Here is an 18,658-nt window from a genome sequence, read left to right as displayed (position 1 = left end):
TTCTTTGGGAGGGCGGTAATGTTAGACCGGTCCTCCATGGACCGGTCCAGCCGGCCCAGCACCTTGGGCCGGTTCGGTGCGTATACAGGCGGAGGCAGCCGGCGGAAGTCAGGGGGAACGAACTGATGGGGTCCACTTGAATTTCAAAGTGGATTTTGGAGCCAAAAGGAGGAGAAGCAAGGGCAATTAGGTCCTTTTGTATTAGATTTGAATTTTATGCATTAAGTAGGGAGTAAAGGGAGAATGAGGGTTATGTCATGTTTTGGTGAAAGTTTTTTTGATCTTCTTTGGTTGCTAGGGCTCTAGATCGAATTCTAGAGATTGGGAGAGTGTGATCCTCCTCTCGAATAGAGGATCCTTGTATCTTTTCTATTTTCCTTGCATCTATTAGTAAAATACAAGTCCTTTCTCCACGTTTTCTGTAATTTTTCTCTGTTTTTCTTCAGATTTGAGCTGTTTTCCTGCTGTGGACAGCAGTTGAATTTGTGATTTGTTGCCAAAGTGATTAGGAAATACTTGAAATCAAGTATTTCCTATCAGCAACACATAAATAGTATTAGTAAAAGATAAAATACAATCAACATCATCCCACAATAAATCATCAAATAATTTTTTCTTTCACATATCATGTTTTTCCAACATCATCATCCTGATAACATGACCATTTCTCACTAATCATCATAGATTAAAGGGCATTTTTAGCTTGTTTGAATGTTCTCAACATTACAAGGAGAGTACATATAATAGATCTGGCCTTTATTAAGAAAGCTAGAGATATAACTATAAATATTTAGTTAAAAAGTATTAGAAATTATATTTTTATTAGATTTAAATGAGAATTTGACTTTAATAGAACACAATAGAGAAAAATCAACCCCACTTAGTGCGATAAAGGCTTGATATTATTATTCTTGTTGTTTCAACATTATTATAATTAACACAAAACGAGTGTTAGCCATAGCTAACATTTTTAATGCAGAGAAATCATAGAAGATAGAAATCCTCATGAATTGATTCATTATAATTTTCTTATTAAGATAATATTTCTAGCAATCATTGGGATTCCATGACATTCATTATAAGTACTTATATTTGTATTAGTAATTTTTACTGCACAAGTATTCTTTAAAACAAGATTGAGAATATGCGCAACACATAGCATCCTAAAGATGTGAGGATATATTTGCTCAACAAGCGGACTCTATCGCTTTATAAACTGGAGCAATGTCAGTAATAACTTGAATAACATTTGAAGGGAAAACCATCAAAGTCACTTCTTGAATCAAATTGAAAATATTTAACTTATATTTATATTGCTCTTCACAATTTACAACTTTAAAAACATCACATAATTTTCTGATATTGATATAAAATCGATAAGTATTTTTTTAGGATTAGTCCAACCATCACACATCAAGCACACTCCTTTACCCTTCTATATTCCTTCTGTAAGTTGAAGTAACTTCACAATATTGGACCTCACCCATTGCAAAAACACTGATATAAAGGTATTGTGCACCAGTGGCACATAACACACAAGATTATTATTACAAGCAAAAGTAAATACATTTTTATAATAAGGATTTCTTGCAAGATTAAAAGAAAGGCCAACTATGAAAAACATACTTACAATTTCACTATCTAGTTGTTTTTATATTTGAAGAATAAATTTCTTCTCCAAACAACTATCTGTAGTACACTTTTTTTCTTAAGCTTATATCATTCAATCCTAAATGAACTATACTAATATTGATATCACTAGTTCGAATAGAAGAAGCAAAATAGCATGAAACATAAGTACTTAGGTAGTGAAATCTCTTTAGGAAGACTCCTATTGATCCTTGACTCAGCTTCGTTAGCTAGTCTTTGAATTTCATTAAATTATGAAGCACTTATTTTAAGGAAAATATTAATTCCATGAGCAATTATCCTTAACAAATGAGTTTTTACTCTAGAATATGATCCCTTGTAAATAACATTTAAATATAAGCCTTATCGCCCAACTTAGTACAAAAGTCCAAAAAGGTGTATCGTCTTCAACATTAGGCGTGTTGAACCATTGCCACTTCCACATCCACTATCACTAGACTTCATTATCCTTCTATAATATATTTCAAACTCAACATAAAGTCTTCAATTAAATTATTAAACCATTAAAAATTCAAAAACCTCATTTTTTGTAGAACATATAAATTCAAAAAAATAATGATTGAAAATTAATAAATTATAACTTTTTTGCTCCTAATTTTCCTCTAACATTTTCCTTTTCTCTCATTATTTTTCTAAGTCTCTTTTTTCCATAGAATATGGATAAACTAACTTACTGTAAGTGTTCTAACCTGAGAGCATACCGTACGCAGGAAAGTCAACAAATTAGTATAGCACTAAATTTTTTTCTAGTTGAGCACACAATATATAAATTTTTTCTCTTGTAGAACTAATTTTTCAATCAAAGGTCCATATATTGGGAGAAATCGCTCGAACATTATTCAAAAAATGAAAACAATAACAAGAAGTTCCTCATATTGGTTTAAAAGTCTCTTACCATTAATGCTCTGTGGATTGTGAGAGAAAGGTGTTCCAATTTCGAAACCCTAATTGTGAGCTTGAACAACATGAGGGGAGACAACGCAAAGACATAAGGCATGACTCTTTGAGGGACATCGTGCATCATCATCACCAAGCAACTTTCGAGTGTCATTTGACATCCATGAGACATCATCAGGAGTTGTCGTCATCAAGCCATGAAATAAAAATAAAAATCTAGCCACACTCACTGAAATGTCCCGAAGATACAAGATACAGGGCAAATCAGGAGACTACAGGTTTAGGAAACTTTCTTTTAAAAATATATAATTTCTTAAGATGTATATTTTAAAAATAAGAAATTATATTTTAAAATAATTTTTAACAAAATATTTAGGACACTCGTGCCAGAAATGCATGTTCAATTTTCTTTAAATATTATTTCAATTGGACATGCCGTCACCATGTCCAATAGGTGCCTGAGTCATGTCGTACACATGTCAATATCCAACACGTGTCGGACACTACATACCCCAGAGAGGAGCATCAATGCACCATAGTAGATTGGGAAACAAAGCACTTATTTAAAATAAGATACAATCTTTCATATTACAGCTTTCCAAAGACCTTAAGACGTGTTAAATGTTGCTCCCTTGATTTTCTATGAATCAAAATGTCATTGAAATATACAATAAAATATTTTTCTATAAAAAGTGATTTATGATTCTCATGAAAGTTCTAAACCATTAATTAATCCAAAAGACATCACTAGTCATTTGTATCAACCATCATTCATCTTAAAAGTTGCCTTCCACTCATTTGCTTCTCTCATCCACGCTTGATGGGAGCCACTCCATAGATCAACTTTCAAGTAAATTATAAGCACAATAATCATATTTAGCATATCATCTAATCTTGGTATGGGAAATAAATACTTACTGGTGATTTTATCAATTGCTCGATAATGCACACATATTCTGCAACTCTCGTTCTTCTTAGGTGTTAGTAAAGTAAGTACCACATAAAGACATATCACTCCCTAATAAACCCTTTTCCTCAATAGTTCATCAAAATATCTTTTAAATTCAATATATCCAATAAAATTCATCTCTAATGGGCTAAATTAGATAATGATGATCTAGAATTCAAATTAATATCATCATGAATATTCCTAAGCATTTAAATTCAAACGTAATTTAAATTCAATCAATATTTGACTAACAACTTCAAGCACTAGTATGCTCTTAGTTGTATCTCAACTCAAATTAATAGCTACAAAAACATAAATAATTCCTTTGGCACAGCTCTCCTTTTTAAATGCATGTTGGCTCAAATTGTAAAGAGATTTATTTAGTTCATTAGGCATGCTTGATTCTTTTGATACAAAATGACATTTAGGCTTAATAGGTTTCAAAATGCTTCCTATATTTCCCCTTCAAGCATAAGTATTGAACTTCCAAAATTGGATCACTTCAAAATTGTACTACCCTAGTCTATCTAGAATGAAATGTGCAAAATCCACCGATAAGATGTCATGCCATATCATATTAGTATATATGCCAAGTTGAATTGAAACCAAGCAACAAGGCATAAGCATCGAGGCGTTTTTTACTGGAATTGCGCAAAGGCGGGCCTCAAGGCGAGCCTCATATTGCGCAATTCTAAACCAGGGTTATAGGTGTGGTTTACCTTTAAATTTCATATATTCAAGAGCTAACTTTGGAACGACATTCATGCAATTAGCATCATGTTTAAAAAATGCTGAAAAAAAAATGAAGTTCTTTTTAAATCAGGTCCAACCTTAGGTGTGGCAAGCCCATCACATGACGTTTAAAGAGTATTCAAGCAAAGCATCATCATGAACACTTATTTCTTTTTAGAATTCACCTGCATCCTCCCCTTCATCATCCTTATTATCTTCTTCTTCGACATTAATGTGTAAACTTCTACTTAAATATTTACTTGCAAGGTGACCCATTTAATGGCATACAAAACAAAACTCTATAGAAATTTTGGATCCTAATGCGTAGCAATCGATTTTCACTTGGCTCTTCTCTAACAGTAGTATTATAATATTATTGCCTTTAGATGTGATATTTAGGATTGGCTATTTTGGCGGAAAGAGGGATTTCTTATGTATGAAGAAACTCCGTTAGGTGCAAGAAATTTTTGTAATTGCTCAAAATATAAGGCCGATTTAAAAACCTCCTCAAAAGAATTTATTTTGTATGGTACCACCTCTCTATTGAGTTCACATCTAATGCAGACCTAAGCCTAAAAAAGCACTATTCTCAAACCCTCCCTAATTTCAAAATAAAAATACAATTCTTAAAATTTATTCATGTAATTAGTCACAACCATAGTTCCTTATCTTAGTGAGTTAAACTCATTGAGTAGTTGATCACCACAAAACATGAGTAATTATGTTTCTTTAATAGCAATTTTATTTCAGCCCGTGCAATTGTTGGTTCTAACCATGATAGTTCTCTTTATCATTCTACACTACCCAATACATCTTTGCTTGGCTAATAAGTTTTACTTCGCAAATCTTATGGATCGCTCACCAGACATACTTTGTTAATTAAAGAAATTATTCACATCCATTATCCAACCAAAAAAAGCTTTTGGATCTATTCTCCCATCAAAGGTTGGCGCATCGTAAGTAACTTTTTGGGTTATGTATTTATCATTATCACAAGGTTTTTGTTTATAATTATCATAATTTTGCTTGGCATCATGCTCCCTATAACTTCTATCAGGTTTGTTACTTTCATAGTGAGTCTTTTATCTCCTAACTATGTTGTTAATCGATACTTCATGAAGATTTAATTCATTATCTAGTTCTTGTGGATGTGTTTGATTAGTTTTCAATGTGTTGAGCAGCTCATTAATTTTGTTTGGTTAACCATGTTTTTTCAATAATCTTCTTATTTGATTTTTTTCAAGATAGTCAAAACATCTTCCTTATAGTTCCGACTTTATAGTTCAGCATGTGATCGCATGTGATCCCGCAATATAGTTTTGGCTAGTGCACATCATTAAGATTTTTTAATGATTCAATTCATATTTGGGAATCGCAACAGTCTTACCAAAATTAACGAAAGAATGAAACTTTGTAAATTTGAAGAGAAGACAATCAAAGAAATGCGTCAAGCTCAAGCTTAAAACAATTCAAACAAATAGCATCATACGAATAGATAAATAATAAATAAACACTTACATTTGCCCCTTACATAAAGAAAGAAGTTTACAGTAGACCTCCATGGTAACTTTGATGTAGTTAAAATGCTCACTTTGTAACTCTTTGTAGCATTTTTGCTCAATAAAACTTGATATCTAGCCAAAAAGACAAAATAACAATGCCTTATATTATTCATAACTCAATACATAAATTTAAGATGAAAATAATGAATTTTTCACAACCTTGGGGATGCGGGAAGGATTCTTGGCAGCATATTCGCAAAGCTTTATTATCTTCCTTTCATTTGGGACTCCATCCTGCTCAAGGAAATATTTTATAAACTTATAGCTGCATTAGAATACTGTAAGAATAGTTTTAATGGGGCAAGCATGAAAAAGATTATGTTTGAGACTTTTACAAGACCTGCTATTACTATTACTGGATCTCCAAAAGACAGCAAAACCAACTCCTCACCAATGAACAAAGTAAATCATCCCTAATGGCCTTCCAGGGAAGGCTTTCTTTCAAATTCTATCATAAATTTTCAGTCTAAAAAATCTTGAAGAAATTCATCTTCACATAACAAATACTGGAAGAACGCCAAAGCCATCTCAAAAGATGGTACATTCCCTTTTAGCAATATCAGAACCAAACAAACTCAACTCCAGAACAAACATTTCATTCTGGAAACAAGCAAAAAGTAAAAAAAAATCCAAGCAAGAAACTGACAATGCATGAAATTTAGAAGAAATGCAAGGAACGGAAGAGCAAAAAAAGAAGGTCAAGCAAGTACTTAATAGCCAATGAGCCAAAGAAAACGTCGATTCTTACAAGATTTTTTAGGAAGATTTCGGAAAGCAGCTTTTTATACCGCTTCACCGGCCGTCGGGAACTCGGCTTTAGCGCTGGACAGCAGAGGCAAACATTTTCGCACGCAGGCAATAGCTTTCTTGAGATGTAACCCATACTGTAAGAAACAAAAAAACAACCCTAAAGTGGAGTGAGGAAGCTGAGAAACCCACTATACTATCCCCATTATCTCCGCCATAATAGCTTCCAAAACTGAGAAGAAACAACAAAGAAATCATCAAAGAAACCTAAACCAAGTTGTAAGCTTAATTTCAAAATGAAAAAGTAGAAGCAGCGCGAAGAGATTAGTAAAGATGGTTCATTGATAGTTTGAAAGAGTTTACAGGAACCTTAGATGAGATCTGCTTCACCATTAAAGAAGAAAACTTTCTGATTGAGAAAAAAAATACGAAGAAGAAGAAGAAGAAGCGCTTACTCTTACCGTCTTGGGCTTGGAGCATACGCTATACAGAGCAATAACTTAAATGCAAGAAAAAGATAGGTTCTTTATCGGTGTGGTGAGAGAAAACTGAGAGAGACAGGGTAGAGTGTGCGGGGTCGACGGGCGGGCGGGGGATAAAGCTCTGCTTCCTCACTGTTGCCCACTGTTATAGCCTGTTACCAAGCTTTTGTCTAAGGAGAGGGCTTTCATGTCTCCCTACTTTAGCGAGAATAATAATAAGAGGCATTTTAATAATTATTATCATAAATTTTTTTCTTTTTTGGATTTATATATAATATTTAAATATTTATATTTATTTTTACAATATATAAATTTTTAAATCATATTATAACATTATCAATATTAACTTATTTAAAATAAAAGTTTAATATCTTACTAATCACATAAGCTAATATTTATAATAACTATTTTGTTCATTTCATATAACATTTTTATAATATTTAAATTTTTAAATAAATCATACGAATTATAATATATTAAAATTTAAAAAATTACTATTAATATTTATTTATAGTTATTTGATTAAATTTTAGTGTACTTTTACATAAAAATATTGATAGCTCATCTGTTTCATTGCTTCCTATGAATATCAAATTTAATGGACACCCGAAGTACTAAAAAATTATTAATAATAATATATTATAACAAAATAATTTAATTTGTGCATATTATTTGACAATTATATAGATGTCAATCTTCACTTTTCTGATTCAAAAGATCTTAAACTAGTATAATGTAGTGTTAACTCTAACATAATACCAATCGAAGAAAAATATTTTATTTAAGCCTCCCACGGAGATAAACTTAATGTTGATATTTATGATTATAGAATAATTTTGAATTGTCCTTGAATATTAATTTTATATATAATTTCAGAAAGATATATTAATATAAGTATGGATATTTAAATATATTTTTAACACAAAAATTTTATTAATATAATTTGAATATTGGAATAAATTTTAATTATTTTAAATTATTTGATACTAGTTAAACATTAAAAATTTGATCATAATATTATGATATATGAAATTAATTTTAAATATTAATCTATGTTATAAATTATTATATTTTTTCATTTATATATGATTAATATATTCATTAACGATTTTTGATAAAAATAATTGAATTCCTTACAAAAAAATATATCATTAATCTATTGATAATGACAAAACTTAAAAGTTATAGTGGAGCTTCTTACGAGTAGCTATTCCATATTATTTTCACGGTCCATGGTTTACCAAGCATTATAAGTGCTGGTTTATGTACAATGTTCTAGATTGTCATATTTATATTTTATTTAAAATGATTATTAGTGTAGAAATCCTCTTAATATAAATATTCTCTCACACAACCCCTATATAACCAATCCAAAATATATAAATAAAGATTTAAATATATTTCTTAATGTATTAATTATATAATATTAAATTTTATTATTTTAGTAATATTTAAATTTTATTAAATGCTATAAGCAAAACAAATTAATGTCAATTTAAAGTTAAATAAATATTAATTTTAATATAAATGAGACATTCTGAATCTACTACTCTTATAATTTTACATATTTTAAATTAAGATTTAAAGTGCAAACTAAATAAAGAAAAAAAATTTAAAGATAGTACCCAGACTATTCGTGTATGATAAATTTAGCCATAGAATATCATATTACCCTAATTTAATCATCAACTATATAAAATTAATCAAAAATAGTCCATTGTATTCTAATTATGATATAAAATTGGTCCCGGTTTAGTCTCAAAATGACTATTTTGATACAATTTTGTATAGTGGAGAATTAGAACAATATTATACTCTAAGACTAAAATGATCATAAATGAATAACGGCTCAGTTGTTTGATCAGGATTGAACCGGATGATATAATAAATAATAATTTTATTAAATATTATATATTTAAACAAAATAATCACTCACCTCTCATTTGTAAGATCTATTCAACCCATTTATGAAGATATAGCTTATTGATAGAGAAATCAAATAATAATTTTCAATGATAATTCTTACACTAATTAATGTTACATAACAATATATTATATAAACTAATAATGGGTAAAAAAATACTTTTGTAAAATTCTTCTTGTTGCTAGCTAGCACCCTAGGCCAACAAGGACTTTCTAATCTAATAACCAACCTATAAAATTTATATTTATTCTTATCTAATTTGTTAGAATATAAGTTTAAGAAAATATATCATTGTTTCTTGAGGTTTAAAAACACAAATAACTAAACCATCCTAAGTCCTAACTATTGTTGGAGAAAAAAATATTGCAATAACAAAATGGGAATTCTTAAAAATTAAGGATCACAAAATGAAAAATATCAAGATGGGTTCATCCTTAGAATCAACAAGCAAGAACCCGGTTTGTTATCCAAAAAAAAAACCCTAAGAAATTAGAATTTCACCCTTTTGCAAATAACCGTACAAAAAATGGATTGCACATTAAAATGTAATGAACATTTCACAAATAGTTGTAAAACTCAAAAACTCGAGTTAATATATCAAGAAATTTAGATATTTTTGAAAAGAAATTTTACATTCACATGAGGAAACCGGCGTTGTAGTAGGGAAAAGAGGGGTGCAATGTTGGAGATGATGAGTGCATGTTGTGGTGAGAAGCATTTGTCGGAGACGATGAGCTAGCAGTAGAGTTTAGAGTTTGGGAATGGGACAAAAGGATGGCTCACAGGACCGGAAGGGAAGTCGAAGTAACAAAATAGGTATCATTTTAACTTTTAAGTTCAATTTAGAATGACATATGACGTCGTTCTTCAGACACTAATTTAAGATATTTATTAAAAAATTATGTTCCAAACATATGAATAAAAATTTTAGATAAATATTAAAGAATGAGTTTATTTATATACAAGAAAATTTTTATATTCAATATCTAAAGGAGCGTATGATCACGAATAAAATATCAAGTTACATACATATATGACATATGTTGAAATTAAACTCAAGAAGCAAGATTAGGAGATCTTCTTGCAAGATCTTGAGAGTGAGTGAGGAGGGAGAGAGGAGAGGGAGACGGTGAGCCAAAAATGCTTCAAATTTTTATTTCCTTTGGCTGCTTTCCTAATACAAGCTAAAGTCTATTAATAGGCACAAAAGCAACACCTACAGCTATACAAATAGGTACACAAAAAGCAAACCTAAATCTAGTACTAATACCTAACAACATATACTAGTCACACATATTTATTAAATGATCAAATAAATAAAAATAAGGCCCATAAATTTTTTTATTTTGTTGATTCACATATTATTGAAAATTTCTCAATTGAAGACTTATAGATCAATGATATTGAAGAGGTACCAAATAGACAAACTCGATAATTTTATAATTTGATAAGGCATAACATGATAATCATATGATTGACTCATTTATAGAATGGATTGAAGCCAAAGCTCCTGCTAACATTACTATAGAAGTTGCCCACAATTTATATGGATTTATATAATATGAGGATTCAGCCTTCTTATGGTGATTATTAATGAAACTGGTTTACAATTCTTAGAGAAAAAAAATAAAAAATTCAATCAAAGTTAGGAAATTTGGCTCAAATTAGCTTAAAAACCAAGTAGAAGAGGCTAACTCATTGGTCTTGAATTTATTTAAATAGAAGAAAGCTTAAAAAGCAAATAAGCCAAATTGATTCCCTCAATTCTTCAGGTATGAAGAATGACTCTAGCTTCATTTGGCACAGGTTTCTTGTTGTTTTCAAAAACAGTTTTTTAGCACAAAAATTTGTGGCAAATGAAACCTCTATCGTCGGCGACTAGGCATATGCACTTTGCACTGTTACATAGAGAAGAAGATATGTTACCAGCCAAGTATAATATGCATAGCTAAGAGCAATCACTGCCTCAAATTCTGAATAAGAAGAACTTGATGAATGGAGAAGCACCAATGAAGAAGTAGTAAAAACTTTACTAAACCTATTTGAAATGCTCAAAATCTAATCCATTATCAACCAAGAACATTACAAGAAAATCATCTATTATTGTAGGACTTTCTGGCATATTAAAATGCGCCTGTGAAAGCGGCGGATATGTCGCTGGTAGTTTACGGCGGAATCTCTAGCCTATTCTCCGCCGCTACCATATCGCGCATATTTCGCCGGATAATTCGTCGGTTTTTGTAATATTCCGACGTGTGATTTACCGTCGTATGAATATACACTTGAAATTCGTAGGAAACACAAGAATTCTGTTTTCATGCAGTGGAAGAAGAAGATATATAAGAGAAGAGTCCTCAAATATTTAAGAAAAAACTTTTCACATAGGCAATCTGATTCTAAAAAAGTTGATGCTGCAGCTCGGCAATAAGCACTCCACAAGCTGGGCTCGAATCTTCCTTTTTGCTGATCAAGCAACATAGGTATATCAGTCTTCTCTTCTTCTCACACATTCTGTCTCCTCCTTCTCATTCACAATCACCCATACAGTTTTCATTTTCGCCTCCATGCTCATGTAGCTTCTCCTCTATGCTTCAGGACCGTAAAGCAGAAAAACGGACGACTTACTAGTCTAGTCAGCATCCAGTCAGCATTAAAAAAAAATTTAAATTTTTGTATCAAGTCGCCCGTTAAACGGGCGACTTGCTACAGTAAAATATTATTTATATAATTAATTTATTTCAGAAAATGCTTGTAATTTTGATTTCCAAGGAGGCTTATTGGCACCTTCCCACCTTGATCTGCCTGCAGGCAGCGGCTTGAGCCTTCTCCCTGAGACTCAGAAGAGCTCTTTCTGCGCCGCTCATTGTGGCCAGCCAAACGCCTCCGACAACTCCTGTTTGCTTCATCGAATTCTGGCAACTCATTAAATCTGTAGGGGGGGAAATTAAGTTGAATCAGAACAGAAACTTACATTAAAAAGGTTCATTACAAATATTTTTATATTACTCAAATTATCCCTTCGGCTGGAATATCAAAAGATCTACAACAAATCATGGCAGATAAGTAGACATACATACCAAACAGAAAACATCTTTGTGCAGAAATAGCTTGAGCAACTCAGCATGGGAGAGTATGTGCGGTGCATGTTAAGCTATGATAGTCCTTAGGAGTACTTTATCCATTTTATTCTAGAATACTCTTTTGCTCTCATAAGTAGGAGGTCTTGTAGAAGAAGAAAAGGATGGAATGATATATTTTACTCTTTGAAGCTTTTTGAAGCTTTCTCCTTCTTCTTCCCTGGATTGAGAATCCTAAAATCATTCTTGCAGGTATCATCTTCCGACGATCCACTACATCAGTTGGTATCAGAGCCTGGAGCTTGTAAAGATCGATGGACTGCGGAAGAAGGTCGGCTGTCGACGACGATCGAAGCCGCAAGACAAGATTGGCGGTCAACGACGATCGACGCCAAGGAAGGTGGGCTGTCGACGATGCTCGAAGCCGGATCGCCTTCTATCAAGCTCAATCGAAGAAGTCGCTCGATCAGGTAGATAGAAATCTTGATCTGATTCGCGAAACCCTTCGGTCAATAAGGAGGATGAGGAAGTCGTCCGCAACCATACCGAGGCATTCTTCTTCTTCGCTATCCTTGTCCGCTCCTCGCAAACGCTATCAATCCCGCTATTCTCCCACCGTAGTTGACGACGAACCTCCGCTCGAGCTTCCGCTCCGGTGGCGCGAACCACCTCCGCTCAAGCACGCCAAATCCCGTTCAGATCTACTCGCTCGCCCAATGTCCTGCGTGGGAGTTTATTCCGATTTCATTCCTGATGAAACAACCGCCGCTACCACCGCTCAAGCCAAACCCGCTGGCCTCCAAAACTCCCAACCCCGACGATCTACCGCCACTCCGACGTCTCTGACAGCAGTCGACTAGACTCCCGCACATCCAGCCTCCGATTCGCCGACCCGACATGTGCACGAGCGCGATCTATCACGACCAGATCCCAGTTTCGTTGCCTGCTCCGACTCCGTCGGGATGGAGCTCCAGCTGGAGATTTGCCGTCTTCCTGCATTGCCTGCGGACAGCAACAAGGCAGTGCGGGTTCCAGACTCTGTCATGGATGGAAATCATTCGCCTGCATTTTCATTGCTCCAGCGAAATACGCTCACTGGTCCGACAGCCGGCGTACTCCACTCGTCGATGCCGGCAGCAGCCACGGTTGAGGCCGAAGATTCTTCCGTCGTTCATGTCCTTTCCGCCCAGAAGAAAATTTCCCAAAATTTGGAAATGGTTATAGCAATAGAAGAAAGAAACTTTGAAGATGATGAGGGACTAGATATTTTACTTGTTCAACAAGACAATGATGAAAGAAACGAATCTGATGGGAAAATGGTAGAGGGGTCAAGAGATTTATGTGAGCAAACTGTAGCCCTTTCCCATGAATCAAGTTTCACTCCAATTACAGAACCTGAGACCGAGACGAGCAGTTGCAACGACTTGGTTATGGTCAAAGCTAAAGATGATTTTCAATTGATAGCTCATATTAATGGTAATATGCATATTGAAGAAGATAAAAAGGGGGTAGAAGTAAGTAACTACCCTTCAACTGTTGAAGGGATTGAGGGGTTGATCGATGAAATTCAAGGAACTGAGGAAGAGAAAACAGAAGACAACCTGTTGAATGGACTCAAAGAATATGTAGAATCATCTGAAACTGAAGATGATTTTCAATTGATATCTCATATTAATGGTGTTACACATATTGAAGAAGAAAAAATGGGGGTAGAAGAAAGTAACTACCCTTATGCTGATGAAGGGGTTGATGGATTGATTGATGAAATTCCAGGAAAAACACAACCTCCTTTAGGATCATCATTAAAGAAAGAAGCTTCGCCAACTGAGGGCTGCACTCATGAGAACCCTGCAATGATTATAGCGGTAGAAGAGAAAACTCAGTTGGAAGAAAATCCTACTTGTGACCTTAATGATGTTATTCAAGAAAAGAAGACAGAAGAAAACCTGTTAATTGGATTCAAAGAAAATGTGGAATCATCTGAAGCTGAAGAGAAACTTAGAGAAAATGAAGAATGCCCCTTAACAGAATCCCAAACAGTTGAATTCTCCTTGGAACATTATAATCTGATGGCATACAAAGAAAATCCACTGATTCAGTTCCAGGGAATAGAGCCAATTGTAAGAGAAGAGAAAGCATGTTTAGACGATAGATTCCCTCTTTCCATTGAACCGGGCCCTGATCACTACACCTGCATGGTTGATCTGTTTGGCCGTGCAGATCTCCTGCAAGAGGCATTGAACTTGATCAACTCCAGTCCGGATGGCCCCCATTCAGCAGCATGGGAGGCTCTGCTCAGTGCTACTGGGCAACATTCAAATTGCAATCTGGCAAAGTTTGCGTCTGCTATACCCGAGACTTCAATGGAGAGAAAAGTTGCTAATTTCGAAAATATTGAGAACAAAATCTTCGATCCGGGAATCTGTCTTCTGCAACAATCTCTTTTTCAATAATGCGTCTCGACGGAGTCGAGCCTTTTTACGCTAGGGGAGAATGATGCAGTGCATTTTTAGCTATGATAGTCCTTAGGAGTACTTTATCCATTTTGTTCTAGAATACTCTTTTGCTCTCATAAGTAGGAGGTCTTGTAGAAGAAGAAAAGGATGGAATGATATATTTTACTCTTTGAAGCTTTTTGAAGCTTTCTCCTTCTTCTTCCCTGGATTGAGAATCCTAAAATCCTTCTTGCAGGTATCATCTTCCGACGATCCACTATATCAGAATATACATGCAAAGATCAGAAGAACAGAAATAGAAAAAACAACCTTAGGGGCTTGTTTTATGCACTCTTTAAGCATGATTTAGCTTAAATCCCACCAATAGTTCATTTGGGGATTTTAAATAATCCACTTGTTTTGATAATCCCATTTCAACCCCCCACTATAGGTTAAATCTAGGCTTTGCTAAATTCCATCCTTTACAGGAATTAATAAAGTTAAGGATTTCTTCCTCTTGCAAACCATAAATGGTGAAACAAATACCTAAAGAATGTATCATAATTTAGCAAGTTTTAACATTTTTCATGCCAAAAAGTTTTCAGATAGTAATTCTCTCGAGATTTACTAAATCTGAATTAACAGAATGTAGTAAATTCTACTTTTAGCTAAAGAATGTAGTAAATTTCTAAAAATTAAGAATTTCTGAAATAATTTTTTAAAAAAATAATATTTTACTGTAGCAAGTCGCCCGTTTAACGGGCGACATGCTACAATAATTTTATTTTTTTGAAAAAAAAATTTTAATTTTTTTTTAATGCTGACTAGACTAGTAAGTCGCCCATTAAACAGGCGACTTTGCATATTTTTAATTTTTTTTAAAAACATGCTTAAGCTCTTAATACAATTTATAATCATGTTTAGTCTTAAAATTTGCCCATATATATATAGCAAGTAGCCACATGTAAGGATCAGCTATACTTTAAGATTTCATTTGGGACATATTAATTTTTTATTATTTTTAAACAGTGTTTCAACATAAAAAAAAAATGTTTAACAAAATTTTTTTGTACTAGATTGTTACTATAGAAAGCAGTAAAAAAGTTATCCCTAATGAAGCCTAATTCAAATAAAAGGGATGAGATGATTTTTCTAAGGCTTTATTTGGGGCAGCTTTTTTATTGCTTTATAACGTACAAATTTATAATTCAAAAACTTTTTTTATATTAAAAAGCTGCTTTAGAAAGTAGCAAAAAAAAAGTCCCAAACATCGGCTAAGTCATAGATATTTTCATCATTCTAACCTTATTTCTTTGATTAGATGTGCTTTCCATTGTTTTTAACAAGGTTATTATGTAAGAAGACCCAATCAAATATTTTCTTATGGATGCTAAAGTTTAATGTTTTGTGGGATCTTAAATAAAAAACTATATACAAAGTAGTGTTTGGACATCTTAGGAGGCTAAACTTCTTGCTTGTGTCTCAGCCTTTCAAGCTAAGTCATTTCTCATCTTTTTTATTTTCAATGATCTTATGAATTTTATGTTGATATTGAATAATTATTGTTTTATATTGTTGTCACCATATGTAGGGTTCTTAGGTTAATGCTTGTTAATATGTAGATGCATAATTTTAAGCTTAATTAGTTTTTCTCAACCTCCTCACACAACTGCATTATACTATTATTTTCCTTTTTCACAATGTATCCCAATAAGTTTGGGATAACAAACAATGCTTGAATATTTGGCTACTACGTAGCTCATCTTGTAATAATGGCGACCATATCGGCGGAATTAACGCCAGTAAATTAACGACGAAATGTCAAGCACAATTTCCGCCGCTGAAAAATCGACGCTTATTCCACCGTCTATTCAACAATATTTTCAAGGATTCTGACGCTTTATCCGCCGGTAATAACTGGCGGAATTACCGGTGCATATTGCGTTGGCGTACTTAAACTCGACGAACTAATGCGAGTGTAGGATCCACCGGTAAAATATTTAATGGTTAAGCCGCCGAAAAATACGTCGACAGAGTCCTTATTACGACTCGTCAGCCATTTGACTTATCATTTCATCTCTAATCCACGTAAGTGACGATCGAGGTCGTTGACTCCACGCAATTTGAAATCAACGGTCATGATCAAGTCAGACGGGAAATGATCTATCAGCCCGCTAACACACTCTTAAATGAATACGCAGAAAGGCAAGATCACAGCCATTGATCAACAAATCAATGACTGAGACTTACAAAATAGAACGAGACTACAGAAGATGCCCTAAAACATTATTTCATCTCATTCTTTCAATCCAGGCGATGAAACTTAATGAAATTTTAAACGTAGATAATTCGTATGAAGAGAATTAGTGGGGATTAATTCTCATGGCTTAAGATGCACTCTATAAAAATGCTAATTAATCCTAAGTGTTCTATCTAGAGTTTGAGTTTTAGGAGAATCTAACTGTTTGATTTGAGGTATTTTGGATTTTTTAAGCTTGTAGGCTATCCACAATTATTTCCCTAGTTGAAGTCGTGGCTTGAAACGCGCTAGATCTGGAGATCTTGGACTGGGTTGGATTTGAAGCTTTGGTGGCTGGTGGATCGTTGCTGGTGAGCTTTTAGTGGCTGGGTTTTGGTTAGGAAAGCTTAGGGGACTCCTGGATAACTAAAATGAAATGAGCTTTGGGTATAGGAAAACTTGAGCAGAGAGAGAGTCTAGAGTCTATAACGAGGGTTAAAATGGGGGTATTGCCATATTCAGTCTTCTTCAGGCCAAATGGACGGCTATGATTCATTGGGGGAGCTCTTAGATGATTACCATCTGTCCCAAGGTAGGTGGGAGGCAGAGGAATCAAAAGGACTAAGGTACCATGGCATGTAAATTTGTCTTGTCCTTGGGAGCACATGGGTTTGATTAGGAGATTAAACCAAAGATTAGGGATGATATAGGAATATTCTAGAAGCCATTTAACCTGTTGGATTCTATTTGAATCAAAGGGATTAAAAAGTTGGAAATTATTTGACCATTTGGACCTCATTTACTCCTTGTTGACTGGTCAACCAATCAAGGTTTGATGAGGTGGCACGTGGTTAGAGTGGTTTGGAGGGAATATAAGGCCATGGAGCTAAGGTTTACAGGAATGCATAGGATTTTGAATGGGTTTGACCAAGTCAAAATGGATTGACATGGTTAAGTGGATCATGGCTTGACTCCAAATGAGCTAAGGGGTATTCAACGTATCAAATGAAGTGGTTTTGAAAAGTCCTAAGCAATAGGATTGGATTTGAAATGTATGAACACATAGGATATAAGGTTTGACCATTGATTGAAGTTTGTCCAAGTGGTTTGACTTCAAATGGATTTGAATATACTTGAATCATACTTTGAGGTGAGCTTGAGGGTTTGGAAAGCTTGATAGGGTTAAATGGGTGATTAACCCATTTAAACCCTTAAGGGGTCATTGAGTCAACTTAGTTTGACTTGGTCAACCATGTTGACCCAAGGGCTAAGTATGGGCCCAACAAGTTTGTTTTGATGTTTGAAATTGAATGGAAGTGGTTCCATCAAAAGATAGGGTCATTGATTCAAAATGAACGTTCACACCCCCAAGGGGCATTTTGGTCATTTTGGGTTGACCTGGTTAACCAAGCTTGACCAAAGTCTAGGCTTGAGTCCATTGCAATCCTAATGGTGATTAGGATGCATTGGGAGTGGTTTTGAGATTTGATTTGAAAAGGCTATTTTGGGGTTTAGAGAAAACTTCAAAATTGTCCTTAAGGGGCATTTTGGTCACTTTGACCCTCAGTCAACTGGGGGTCAAAGTAGAACCATCGAAATACAATTTAATGCTTAACTAGTCAAGTTCAATGGTCTGAATGTGATCAAAGAGTTTGGAGAAGGCTTCAAAGTCAATATCCACTAGGTGGCAGTCCTAGTGGCATTGACAGTAAATATTTGATGGTTTTATGGCCTATGGAAATAGATATAATTTCTAATATTAGAGATCTCAGAATTGGCTCAAATTTGGAGGGTTTCTTTTAAAGACATGTCTTATCAATATGCAATTGACTATGAGAAGGATTGTCAATAATTGTGGAGTTAGAGGTTAAAATGGTAGGGGGTGGAATTTCTGAAGGGTTGAACATAAAACTGGAGATGTTGTTAGCAGTGAAGAGCTTGAAAATTTGGGATTTCCATATGGA

General features: G+C 33.9%; 2 protein-coding genes across 11 annotated transcripts in view; one reads left to right on the top strand and one right to left on the bottom strand.

The window, feature by feature from the left end:
- The window catches only part of LOC110105315, a 57,211-nt gene extending 50,009 nt beyond the window's left edge, over window positions 1–7,202 (bottom strand). The window contains exons 1-4 of one of the 9 annotated variants that reach the window (XM_028692173.1): window positions 6,993–7,202; window positions 6,539–6,674; window positions 5,950–6,027; window positions 5,747–5,862 (exon numbers count right to left, since the gene is read on the bottom strand). In XM_028692173.1, coding sequence (XP_028548006.1) covers window positions 5,747–5,862; window positions 5,950–6,027; window positions 6,539–6,673 — 329 coding nt within the window. In that variant the 5' untranslated portion in view covers window position 6,674; window positions 6,993–7,202. Of the gene's footprint in view, window positions 1–5,746; window positions 5,863–5,949; window positions 6,028–6,538; window positions 6,770–6,906 lie in introns of those variants that run through there. The other 8 variants (XM_020834763.2, XM_020834764.2, XM_020834759.2 and 5 more) reach the window with 8 other exon arrangements.
- Window positions 7,203–12,798: 5,596 nt separating this feature from the next.
- On the top strand, window positions 12,799–14,512 carry LOC114578741. 2 transcript variants are annotated; one of them, XM_028692170.1, is made up of 2 exons: window positions 12,799–13,595; window positions 13,845–14,512. In XM_028692170.1, the coding sequence occupies exons 1-2, from the start codon at window positions 12,983–12,985 to the stop codon at window positions 14,471–14,473; spliced, it is 1,242 nt and encodes a 413-aa protein (XP_028548003.1). In that variant the 5' UTR covers window positions 12,799–12,982; the 3' UTR covers window positions 14,474–14,512. The 2 variants fall into 2 exon arrangements, with proteins under 2 accessions (XP_028548003.1, XP_028548001.1); XM_028692168.1 differs by having other exon boundaries at window positions 12,799–13,600; window positions 13,850–14,512.
- Window positions 14,513–18,658: the final 4,146 nt, after the last annotated feature.

This window comes from Dendrobium catenatum, unplaced genomic scaffold (genome assembly GCF_001605985.2).
Source record: "Dendrobium catenatum unplaced genomic scaffold, ASM160598v2 original_scaffold_138396, whole genome shotgun sequence".
NCBI classification, from domain to species: domain Eukaryota; kingdom Viridiplantae; phylum Streptophyta; class Magnoliopsida; order Asparagales; family Orchidaceae; genus Dendrobium; species Dendrobium catenatum.
This window is presented reverse-complemented; position numbering and strand designations above follow the sequence as displayed.

Coding starts and splice junctions, on each gene's coding strand:
- LOC114578741 (XM_028692170.1), top strand. CDS start 12,983: ATGGAGCTCCAGCTGGAGATTTGCCGTCTTCCTGCATTGCCTGCGGAC. Junction 13,596..13,844: donor GATCGATGAAATTCAAGGAA/CTGAGGAAGAGA, acceptor AAGCTTCGCCAA/CTGAGGGCTGCACTCATGAG.